The sequence below is a fragment of the Diabrotica undecimpunctata genome, chromosome 4 (assembly GCF_040954645.1).
Source record: "Diabrotica undecimpunctata isolate CICGRU chromosome 4, icDiaUnde3, whole genome shotgun sequence".
NCBI lineage: Eukaryota > Metazoa > Arthropoda > Insecta > Coleoptera > Chrysomelidae > Diabrotica > Diabrotica undecimpunctata.
The window spans coordinates 82,926,881-82,939,677 of record NC_092806.1 but is presented as its reverse complement, the minus strand read 5'-3'; the positions used below and the strand labels follow the sequence as shown (position 1 = coordinate 82,939,677).

The following is a 12,797-nucleotide window of genomic DNA, read 5'->3' as shown; positions in this document are numbered from 1 at the left end:
CTACTGCAACACACTAAAATACATAAGAAAACATTTTAATACAAAATTATATATTCTAAATTTTAAACTTACCTCTATTTAAAGCATTAATAGTAAAAACGTCCCGCCATTATTTCTTGTTCAAAATAATCTATCTTATATGAAATCTTATCAGCTTTCTACAGACTATTTAGTTGTTTTGCTCAATCACAATAAACAACAATAATTAGTTTTTAAAACAATTAATCTAAATTTAATATGTATTTATAAATACAATTTATTAATATATATTATATTATGATCAAATTGTGCAAGAAATCAAAACATAAACAAAATTCTTACTCTAAAAAAGCGGCAACACTTTATACACTTTTGCCACACGCTGAACTGTCAATAAAATTTGAAGTATTCAAATTCAAAATTCAAATTATTATTTTGTGGAATATTAGACTTAAAGAGTTATTTCATAAAATTTATATTATTAATAATAACAAATGTTTTTGGTTATTTAATCAATATAATTCTAAAATTCCCAATATAATGATGATTACATTTTTCTGATTAATATACCATGTTGACGTCTATGAAAGATCGAGCAGTTCCGTATGGGTTTCGTATTATTAGCTATGTTAGGAAAATTTGAACTCTAAGGTTGACGTTCTGGAAATTTTAAATATAAGTGACGTCACTTTATATAAATTGTGACGTGCACGCATTTTTATATGAAAAATACTATACATATTTTTTTAATCTGTGATTAATAATGTGACATTATTGGCTCAATTATGTTAAAAAATTAATGCAAATAAAAATTTCTCTACTAATACTCTACTCTACAAATTAAACCAATTCTTAATTTAAACACAAATACTAAATCAGAGTTATCTCGTCGGGTTTTTAATAAATTCATAAATTCATGTTGAGTATTTTTAAAATACAGTAATCCCTCTTCAACCGCGGGGGTTACGTTCTAAAGAGAAAGGTGCGGTTGGTGAAACCGTTGTTGGCGAGGGATCCACGACCCAAAGAAGAATATGACATATGTATATTCCCAATTTGGATACATATATTAGTACATAGAAAGAAATATGATGAAATTATGTAATTATATATGATAATTACCTGATTGTGATTTTCAAAACCTTCCCCATGTATTTTGTGCATCACTTGTAGAATATCATCGACTTCCTCTGTTTTATGGGACACTTCTGAGGATACATTAACAACTTCTGGCCATAGATTTTTCCAACACGCGTTTATAGTTGATGGGCGTATTTCATCAGTGGCTTCTTAGGTTGAAGTTATACAGTGAGAAATATTAAATTTTCTCCAAGAATCGGTAACTGTCAATGAAGGATCTAATTCCATACTATTGAAGATATGGCTGAATGTACTTAAATGCAGCTATTACTTATTCCCTGATCCAAAGGCTGTAAAAGCGAAGTGGTGTTGGGAGGTAAAAAGTCAATTCTCACATGTGAATCTATTAAGTTAAGGAATTCTGGATGTCCAGGAGCATTGTCGATAAGAAGTGCTTTAAACAGTAGCGATTTCGATGTTAAATATTGCTTAAGCTAGGCACAAAACAGTTAGTAAACCAGTCCGTAAACAATGTTGCCGTAACCCACGCTTTTCTATTTGCCCTCCAAAATACCGTTAGTTCATTTTTATTTTTATGCTTTTTATGTGCAGATTTCTCATTTTCCGATATGAAGGTATGAGCAGGAATTCTTTTCTAAAAAGGGCTTTTTCGTCAGCACTTGTTCCGGCTTAACGGACCTACCTTTCTATGAGTTATTTAAGTTTAGTTGGATACTGGTTGGCCGCGTCTTGGTCCGCTGAATCTGATTCTCCCACGATTTTGACGTTATGTAAAGAAACTCTTTTTTTAAATCTTTCGAACCATCCTTTACTCGCTTGGAAACTAGAAGATTCGTTGTCAGTCTTTGGATTTTCGTAAAGACGAAGAGCCTATTCTTGTATTATTCGTGTGTTAATTGGCACTGTCTTTTTTGTTTGATCTTCGATCCAAACGGCCAGTGCTTTTTCCATTATTTCCAAGGTTTGAGATCGCGAAAAACAAGTTATATTGTTGCTTGAACTAGTGCCATGCAAAACACTGGAACGCATGGTTGTCTCACTCTTTTTAATAGTCCTTACAGTAGACCCATTCACTTTAAACTTCTTTGCGGCACTTACATATGATTTGTGAAACAACTGAATTTTTTTATCTAAACTTATTAAACATCTTTTCCTTTTAACAAAATCTTTACTATTCCTTTCAGCAGAAGACATTTTTTTAGTATCAAAACTATGTACAGCGGCCACTATACTACTCGCGAAGTTGATCAAAGTTCAGCTAGTACGAGAGTGTAGACAGGTACTTCATGCTACTTCGCTTCGCCTTGTTCTACTTCCGTTCTGTGTCGGTTTTTCGCGTCAAAATCAAAGGGTTCAAAGTTCGAATACGAACTGTCACACTACATTACTCGACTTCATGAGTATGTAGAGATTGAAGAGAGTCCCTCGCCTCGATTAACTTCACTTTCGACAATTCAGCCGAAGAACTTCAATCGAGAGTATAGACGGCGTTTAATGTTCGACATTAACACGAGAACTGTAGAAGTACAAAATATGTAATTGCATATTAATTGCCATAGTATTACTACTAAGAACAAACGCCAGTGGCGTATCATGAGTAATTTTACGCGACTGGTCAAATTATAAAAAATATATAAAAATAGTAACATACTCATTAAAGATTTAACAGATATCGCAACCGCGGTTGACAAGTCCGCGGATAACGAGGGATTACTGTATCTGTATAATCATGATTAATAATGCGCATGTTTAATTAATATGCACAATATCTTAAAAATTTGTTCTGCAATCTCCCTAATGTAGTAGAATGAACTTGATATTGTGGAGACCATATAATAGATGCATAGTCCACTTTAGATACGATCAAAGCATAATAAACTGTTCATAACGCCCAAATGGATAGTCTCAGACAGTTGTGATGAATGATAAAGCCTAAAGATTTTAATAAATTAACTGTTACATCATTTATATGTTGTAAAAAACACAAGTATTCATCAAATGTGACTCCTAAGTCTTTTATTGCTTTGACATAAGACAATTCATTATCATTAATTGTATAAGTATCATATTTTTTAAAACCTGTATAAAAACTTATATAGCAGCATTTAGCAACATTTAAATGCAAAATATTACTCTCACACCCAATACTCAACCTATCCAAATCTTCTGGAATTAAAGTTATGTCATAGTTTGAATCTACGGATTTAAATAAGTTCAAATCATCTGTAAACATCAGGAAATCTCAGTTTCTAAAATAATCTGATATATAGTTCACAAACTAAACTAAAACTAAAAAGTATATTAAATTACAAGGGTCAACAGTGAGATCCTTGGGGTAGTCCTAATGTCACATGAATTATATTTGAATTAGAATGGCTTCATTTAAAAATCTGATAAAAAGAGCTTGAGAAGTTATAGGTACTTTTTTGTTTATTTTAATTCATCTTGTTTCATATATAATTACTATTTTGTTTTAATTATAATTAAGATTTTAATTTCACTTAGTTTGTAAGCAATTACAGAGATTGATTCTTATACTATATGTTAACATATATTTTTTTGTAATGGGGGTCATCCCATTACAAAGGCATTTAATTTTTCTAATAGGATATTATGATCTACTCTGTCAAATGTCTTGGAGAAGTCAGTATAAATAGTATCCATCTGACTGTTATTCTCCAAAGCGTTTTTTGTTCAAACAGTACTAAATTTGTTACAGTTGATTTATTCTCAAAATATCTATATTGATTGTGTATTAGGCGCTCTTTACAATAAAATTTTTATTGAATGTGCATTAGTCTATCAAAAAGTTTTGGAATAGGGGATGGTTTACACACGCTTTGATAATTTGTTATATCTTGTTTATTACCTGATTTAAAAATTGGGCAGGCATAAGAATGCTTCCATAAAGTTGAGAAAACTGATGTCTTTGATGACTCAAAAAGAAGATGTACAGGATTAGTTACTGAATAAATAAAATTCTTTAGAACATAATCAGGAATACCATCTGGACCACTGCTTAACTTATTAGGCAACAATCAAATTATTACTATTTAAATGGGAATTTCAATTTCTGAAGTGGAAATTGAAATGTCAATAAACTTACTTTAACCTTTAATTGTGGCTTATTCCCATTCAAATAGTAATTACTTTAAAATGCCACAAGAAAATAGCTTCACAACAATATTAAGGATAAAATGTTAAAAATATCTTCAAAGTGATATTGAATACTTGTAGCAATTGTAAAATATTAGGATTTCCTAGTTCAATAAAGATTTCATTTCATTTCAATAAACCAATTGACTACAGTATGATCAGTTTAGAAGTAAGTGTCAGAAAACAAAGCATAAAGAAAATATAATAAAATTTTGCTTCCATTATGGACTAATAAGAACCAATACTGGGCAACACTTTGAAAATTAACATCCAGGGTAACTTTAGTAGTAAAAAATGTAAAAAGCTGTGAAAAATGTGGATTTTGTCAATCACTAAGAAAGTGACACTTTTGATGCACTGTTATAAAAACACCATTAGCAACTTCTGCTGGTAGTAGTGTTATTGCAGCTTAGTCCCCTTACATTAAATACAGTAGAATGTTAATCAGGGATACTGTCAGCTACAATGCTAAAGTTTATTCGTTTACCAAATTCCCATCAGTAAACATGATCATGTGTTGATATTCGCCGTCTCATTCGTCAAGAGGCTATTAAATATAATTTATTACCATAAGCAAGACATATTATCATGTTACAGATCCCAACTTGTGATCATTTTAAATTCTAATTGTATCGTGTTGATTTTTAAGTTAATATGTTGTGTTATATTTATGTTATAGTTATTGTTAAGTTATTTACTGGTCGTGTTATTTTTTAGAGTTTAGTTTAATTGTGATATAATGATTAAATTTCAATAAATTCTTACACTAACAGTTTCAAAAGTAAATATTTTTAAAAATCATATGATACATAGGTCGTACATCAGTACGACCCTGTTTGGCTTACACGTGGTTCTATTGACGATTGGAAATTTGTAGAATGAATAGGGTTTAAAGTGAACATTTTGTTGCAGAGAAGTTTTTAAAAAATTTTCTTCATACAAGTCTACAAAACTAGTAGGTCCGGATACCAGTTTTTAAAAATTTTGCTTTAAACAAGTCTACAAAACTAGTTACCATAGTTAAAATTGATGGGGCAAAATTCAATAAAAGAAAATACAATAGGAGTCATCTCTATCATTGATGTTTGGCAATTTAAATGAAACTCAGGGAATAGCTTTTTGATATGAAATCACTCTGGAGAGAAAGGAACCATGAAGTAAGTAGGTATTTAACAGGGAAACCCAGTGGGGATGAGCATGACATAAAATGCTCTTTTTATTTTTTTAGTGGTTAATGATTAGTTTTTTTTACCATGTATGTATACCATTCACTTAAGTTAATTCGGAAGTAAAGCACAATACATAATTAATATAAATTAAATAAGTAAGATATAAATTTATTAAAAGTTGATAAGAGAAACCTGCCTTTTCTATATAAATAAAATTACCAAAGACAGATATAAATAAAAAAACTATCTATTGATGCAACCAACCTTTCTGTCCATTCATCCCTTGGTCTCGCTACCCTTTCAGCACCTCTATAACTAGCTTCTGCTCTTTCTCCTCTGAATTTATCACGGCGTTTTCTATCATATTCATCATCACTATCAGCCATATTTTATAACATACAAATGTGTAGACCTTATGAATTGTAAATTAAGTTTTGTTAGTTGAAGTTATTTAATTAACTAGTCACCTGCAAATAAATCTCATATCAAATGAAATCAGTAATAAATCACCAATCCCGTTTATAACCTCAATTTATAAAAAAATATATTAAAATATATTGTTAGTAACAAAACACCCACCAAATCTTACTATGAAACAAATTAAAATTTACCAATCTTATTTACCTTCAAGTACTGAGATAATGAATAAATATTAAAATTAAGTAAACTTTTGGTCAACTTATGCTTGGCTTCCTTTTCTTCCACAGATCACCTAGACCTAACCTCTGTTATTAGTGGTCTGTGTTTTCTTCTATATTCTAATTCATGTCATGATACTATGACCACAGAATACTCCATCCCAACGTTGTGATTAGTATTCTGTGCTATGACTAAAGCTGGATTTATAGTTTGACGGACTGTAGACGTAGACGCACTGCAGACATAACAAACGGACTGTAAATATTATTTCAATTTATAAATCGACGGAGTGGAATTTTTTCGCATGAGTAGAAACAGTGGCTTGAGTTGGTAAACATGATACTATAATACCCTTTTATTATTTATTATTATTATTTTATAAATTCTTAACGTTCATTGTAACAAATAATCAACAAAATCAAAATTCGAATATGTTGATAAACAACTTTACAAAGTGATGGGCGTGCCAGACAGTTCACTTTGGTTGACAGCACAAAATTCTTCCTTTTGATTGGCAAAACGCAAGTAACGCACTGTAAAAGATGAAAGTTGGCCAACTCTTCCGTTGCAGTGCGTTTCACTTACGTTCCGTCATGCGTTTACGTTCATTTATAAATAAGAGTACACAAAATTCTATATTGATCTTTTTCCAGTGCGTCTACGTTTACAGTGCGTCAAACTATAAATCCAGCTTAACAAGATAGGATCTTCCCATGGTAGGGGAGACCGGGGAGAGTTCGGACACAGGGAGACATCGGACACATTTGAATTTCGCACATTTTTGAAGATGCACTGTTGTCATTTGGTAAACACAACCTTATTTGTACATAATTATAGGTTATGTATTGACAGCTGTGATTTCGGTCGTAGTCACAGAGTTATCTATTGTGAAGTGTTTTGTCGAGTTTTGTTCTAAAAATATCGGTGCAATCCAGAAGATATATTTTAAAATACATAGACTTACCACGTATAAAACTTTGGTGCTGTAATCTACTATACTTATTTCATTAATTTGCGTTTATGTTGTTGCAATATTTAGGTAAGTTTTTTTATAAACCCATTGTATTACCAATGTTTGCATTAGGGGAGAGTTCGGACACAGTGTCCGAACTCTCCCCTGTGTGTCCGAAGTCTCCCCTGATCTGTAGTTATTCTATTTTTCTCTTACAGCTCATAATGCCCCGTACATATACAAGGGTAACAGAACGACAATTTTCTGCAGACACTATGAAAAATGCCACATCAGAGGTGCTTGACGGCAAATTGAGCATTCGGAATAGCGCCAAAACCTACGGCGTTCCTAAATCTAGTCTTCTAGATTACATAAAGAAAGCTAGAGCTGTGGGTATAGACAACGTAACATTCTCTCCAAATTTCAAGCAATCTCAAGTGTTTACCGATATAATGGAAAAAATGCTTGAAAAATATTTATTAGATTGTTCTTCCATGTTTCATGGACTAACGCCTAAAGCTGCAAGACGTTTAGCTTTTGAATTTGCCAAGAAAAACCATGTTAAAATGCCTACTACATGGAGCGAAAATGAAGAAGCTGGAACAGACTGGTTTTCAGGTTTCATGAAACGTCATCCTGTACTATCTATTAGATAACCTGAAGCCACTAGTCTCGCTAGAATGACGAGTTTTAACAAAGTTACTGTTGAGACGTTTCAAAATAAATTAGAAGAAGTTTTACGTCGTCATTCTTTTGGATCTTCAGCGATTTTCAATTTAGATGAAGTGAGTCAATTAACAATTTTGTTTAGTTATTTTGATAATTAATATCACTTATTTTTTAGACTGGGGTTACTACAGTTCAGCGTGTACCTAAAATAATTGGAAGAAAAGGTCAACATCAAATAGGGCAGGTGACCTCACGTGAACGTGGAGAATTAGTTACACAAGTGGGCATAATTTCTGCTGATGGAAAAGCATTGCCTCCTATATGGGTATTCCCACGGCAACGTTTTGATGAAAACCGCATGATGAAAGGGGTTCCTCAAGTTGCTTTAGGATTAGTATCTCCTTCAGGATGGATGACAAGTGATAATTTTTTGAAAGTACTTAAACATGTTGTCAAAAATACACTCTGCTCTGATACTAATAAAATTTTACTAATCATGGATAACCACGAGTCCCATCTCTCAGTGGAGGGACTTGATTACTGCAAAGAAAATGGAATTACTGTTTTGACACTACCACCTCATACTTCTAATAAGTTACAACCTTAGGACCGAACAGTGTTTGGTCCTTTCAAAAAGTTTTTTAATGATGGTGCTAATTCCTGGATGTTGTCTAATCCTGGTCAGACACTTTCTATATATGACTTGCCTGCTATTTGTTCTTCTGCTTGGGACAGAGCTGCCAATCCAGTTAATATTAAAAGTGGTTTCAAGTGTACAGGTATTTGGCCTTTTGACAGGAATATATTCGGAGAAGAAGAGTTCTTATCTTCTTACGTGACAGATAGACCAATGCCTACTACAGAACCGGAACTCGGAAAAAGAGATTTTGATAGCTTGTCCAAACCGGGGCCAAGCAAAGTTTTAGTTTCTCCGAGTCACTCAACTTCTCCAAACATCATTTCTCCAGAAATGGTTAGACCGTTTCCCAAGGCGCCAGAACGTAAAACATCAAATAGAGGGAGGCCTAAGGGCAAATGTATCATTGCCACGGATACTCCAGAAAAAGACGAAATTGCCAACAGGAAACTAAAACGATCTGTTACAAGGAAAGTAAATCCTAAAAAAAGACAGAAAGTCACTAAAAAAATTGTTGAAACATCTTCTTCTTCTTCCTCTGAAGACATAATGAGCAATGAAAAATCCTCTGACTTCATAGAGCAAGATGACGAAGTGGATACAGAAGAAACAAATATTGCAAATGGTCAGTTTATAATTGCCAGAGTTTATGGAAAAACACCAGCTACATTTCGGCACTATGTTGCAGAAATTCAGGAAAAACAGATAAAAGGATACGACGTAAAATTTTATAAAAAACATGCCACTTCTAATCGGTTTATCTCCACTGAAGAAGATGCTTTTGTTATATTTGAAGACATAAAATGTATTTTACCGAAGCCCTTGAAAGATACACGTCAAAGATATGAAAATATGATCTATTTTAATACAGATTTAGAAGATTATTCATTGCATTAATTTTTTAATATCTAAACATGTCTATTTTTTTTAAATACATTTTTATAAGTAACATATGTTGTACTGTCCGAAGTCTCCCAGTACTGTCCGAAGTCTCCCAGTTCCTAGTCCGAAGTCTCCCCGTTTCTGGGGAGACTTCGGACAAATGACCCCCTGCAATATTTTTTTATTTTTGTTGTTAATTTATTGATTTGATATATTCTGCTCTTGATTGGTTATGCCTGAACCTTGGAAGCTTAAGTTAACTACTTTAAAAGGTAAATATATCAATACACTTTTCTAATAAAAATTAATTTTTAAAAATGGTCCGAACTCTCCCCGGTCTCCCCTACACATGGTACAATGAATACAGAAGGTATGATATTGCTCATGACATTTGACAGCTGGCTCAGGAGTGTGACGTAATCAAGACCGCTCGAACCCATTATTACAGCTTAACGTACTATCTATTTTGTACTATACTCTGTTTTTTAACCAGAAGGAGTAAACTAAAAAGACAGATTCACACCCAAGAAAGTTACTAGAAAAGTCACCAAATACATCTTCTTTTTTGATTGCTTATCTCGGCCTTGCGGTAATCCAGTAATCAGTATTGGACAACCTCACATCGATTCTAACCTAATTTTGTTTGTTTATGTTTGAATAATTATTTTTTTCCAATTCACTTCCAATATATATTATTTAGTTTTTCTAATTACAATAAAAAAATGTTAGACTGCTATGAAGAAGTTGAAGAATTTTTAGAGTTTATTTATCACATTGTAGAAGAAAATCGTCTGGAACGAGTCTGAAAAATGGGCAATCGTCTATATGGGATTGCCCATTTTTCAAATGTACAGTTAATAGACATTTTCATTATGCAGGCTCCATTAAATGAATTGTAGCTCTTTCTGGTCATAGAAGGGAGATTATGGATATTGTTGTTGAACTTAAAAACTTTCTCTCTTGTACACTGATTATAATACAATCATAGAAGCCACCCCCACTGGCATGTTTAGAATAAGTGTATGTATATATGTATGTATAATCACTGTATGTATATATGTATATTTTTAGGTAATGATCAAGAAAATAGATACAATAGTGCACATATAAGAACAAGAAATATTATATTGTAGAAAAGCTATTTTGGAACCTGAAAAAGACAGTTTCCTTGTTTTCAACAAGGTCTACAATCCAAATTAAATACATCTCTTGCAATAATATGTGCTACAGCCATTACCTTACAATCTGGGTTTAAGGGAAAATAATGATGGTGATGATTTTGTAGAAAATGTTGATGTGTTGGTAAATAGAAATGTTAATGATGTGGAACAATGGTTAAATTCTAGGAGACATTTTATTCAACAATTTTTTTGCATGAGAATGAGAATACTATTGAATATCATACTAAATGTTTTTTTTTCTATTATTTCTCAAAATGTGATCATAATCATTGGCTTGACAACCTTTTTTGTTTGGGTTTTGGTCTCTTCAGGAATACTTATTTCTCAATTCCAATCTATTTCAATGACTTATTCTAAGTATTTGTTCCTTACCTATATCTAATCTTTGGTCTTCCTCATGTTATATGTCCATCTGACATTTGTTTATTTTGGAAAGTATTTCATCTTTCCTCATATTATGTGGTCCTATTTTGATGAATGTTAATTTAACCCATTATGACCCGAGTTTTTTTGTAATGTATATATTAAAGAAACTAATATATGTTTATTAAAAATGTATAATAATAGACAAATTAACAATTTTTTAATCTAAAAATCTATTAACTAACAAAAAACATGTGTTACATAAATGTAATGCTAGGTCATTATAGTATTGTAGCTAAAATAAAATATATTCTTAAGAAACACAACGAAATTTGTATTAAAACTAGAATGTCCTCATATGAAAAATATAATTATTGCAGTCAATACACATGCGGACATCACATTTGCTACACATTGTTCGAGTACTACTGCTACACCCCTATCCTTCACAGCAACATCTTTTGTTGTTAGATATAGTTATTAAAAGGTGATTGTTTCCATTGCACCTTAGGTTGTCTGATATTCTATTAAGCTAGACACTAAATTTCAAAGAACTGGGTCTTCCACCATGCATTTGTATATTTGTTAAGATATGACTAAGCAATACATCTTCTGAAATCTAATTGGGAAATCTTGGTGTAGTAGTACTTGCAGAGTATCCATCTGTTATTAATACTTGCATCAATGAGCCATTACAGGAAATTTAATCATTACCTTTATTTTATTTTTGTACGGCTTTGCTCCAAAATGAATAGTTTTAAAGTTATAAGCAAAGAAAATACAAAAAAAAAATCGATATTCAGTAATTTTTAAATATTTTTAAAGCTCTTTATCTTCTAATTGATTCCCTAATTCAGACATAATATATTTTTTGGGTTGCATGTTTTATTTACTATATAATTGTGGCTAACCTATATTTACTTACTTAAAATTGATTTGCTTCAAGAATTTATATAATAATGAACGACACATATTTGGAAGATCTGGGCGGTTGTTTACTTCACTTAAAATTTTATTTAATGTAGGCATTTCATTCTTGAAAAAGAAGCTGTGTACTCTCTGGCGTATAGATGTTTTAACTTTTTCATCGTATGTTGCAAGAATAGAAGGTCGACCGCCAATATTTTTAGAACATCTTACTGTTCCAGTCTGCTTATATTCTTTAATTGTTCGGTAAATAGTTGAATTCCCAACACCTAAAATTAGCACATTACTTTAGTAAGTCTTGATTTAACTATAACTATTCTGCAAAACTAACCTGTTGCCTGTTTTATTTTTGCTACCGTGGCTGTTATTTTCATTCCAGAATTATCACTTTTGATTTGTTTATACATGTTTATAATGCATTGTTTCTCATTTGTAGATAAATGACCCAAATCTACTCGGCGTTTTTTTTGGTGGAAGAAAAATTAATTGAATCCATATTGTTATCTTAATAACACTAATATGTCGCTAAATAGTTCTGACAAGAACTGTTTTTATATAAATACAAACGAAAAATCTAAAAAAATGTAAGGAATAACGCAGAAAATACAAAAAATCGTCGATATAAATTTTGAAATTTAAAATTTCACAAATGTCATTAGTGTCAAAATGTCATAATTTAGTGGAGTAAACTTGCCTGCGGTTGGACCAATTAGAAACAAGAATTACGGCGCGGAAAATTTGAATTACTCCTCCTGGTTAAAAAACAGACCATAGCTATTTTGAAATTATGGTCAAAAAATGATCAAATTTTTTTGAAATGATTTGTTTTGTTTATAATTGAATAAAAAATATATTTTCAGTAGCTTAAAACCTTTACTTTTCCTAGGGATTCAGGCAAATTATTTATTTTTGTTTTCATACATATACTAATAATATAAGCTTTTTTTCTGTATGCAAATCCTTTGAAATTTAAAAATTTTCTGCAGAGGAAATACTGTGAATAGGTAAATAGTAGTAGATTTGCGTATTCTGTTTCACTGTCACTCATTTCCCAGCAGTTTTACTGAAATAAAAACAAAATAGATTACAATAAAGAAAAATCTGTTTTACAATTCAATATGGTATTTTAGATGAGTTATAAT

The 12,797-nt window shown here is 31.5% G+C and overlaps 2 protein-coding genes and 1 long non-coding RNA gene across 4 annotated transcripts in view; 2 read left to right on the top strand and 1 right to left on the bottom strand.

Moving 5' to 3' along the window:
• Ars2 (arsenic resistance protein 2) overlaps window positions 1–6,184 on the bottom strand; it is a 505,227-nt gene extending 499,043 nt beyond the window's left edge. For both annotated transcript variants that reach the window (XM_072529864.1, XM_072529863.1), the window contains exons 1-2: window positions 6,030–6,184; window positions 5,670–5,872 (exon numbers count right to left, since the gene is read on the bottom strand). In XM_072529864.1, coding sequence (XP_072385965.1) covers window positions 5,670–5,791 — 122 coding nt within the window. In that variant the 5' untranslated portion in view covers window positions 5,792–5,872; window positions 6,030–6,184. The remainder of the gene's footprint in view (window positions 1–5,669; window positions 5,873–6,029) is intronic.
• A 1,492-nt stretch (window positions 6,185–7,676) lies between these two features.
• Window positions 7,677–8,272, top strand: LOC140438757 (uncharacterized). Its single transcript, XM_072528404.1, has 2 exons — window positions 7,677–7,781; window positions 7,841–8,272. Exons 1-2 carry the CDS (start codon window positions 7,677–7,679, stop codon window positions 8,270–8,272), a joined length of 537 nt encoding a protein of 178 aa, XP_072384505.1.
• Window positions 8,273–11,915: 3,643 nt separating this feature from the next.
• Window positions 11,916–12,508, top strand: LOC140438299 (uncharacterized). Its single transcript, XR_011950488.1, has 2 exons — window positions 11,916–11,946; window positions 12,092–12,508. It is a non-coding gene; the product is annotated as an uncharacterized lncRNA (long non-coding RNA).
• The last annotated feature ends 289 nt before the right edge of the window (window positions 12,509–12,797 follow it).

What these genes read in the sequence shown, in the direction of transcription:
- LOC140438757 (XM_072528404.1), top strand. Translation starts at nt 7,677, where the DNA reads ATGACGAGTTTTAACAAAGTTACTGTTGAGACGTTTCAAAATAAATTA. An exon ending in CGATTTTCAATTTAGATGAA is followed by an intron (nt 7,782 to 7,840) that starts GTGAGTCAATTA and finishes CTTATTTTTTAG; the next exon opens with ACTGGGGTTACTACAGTTCA.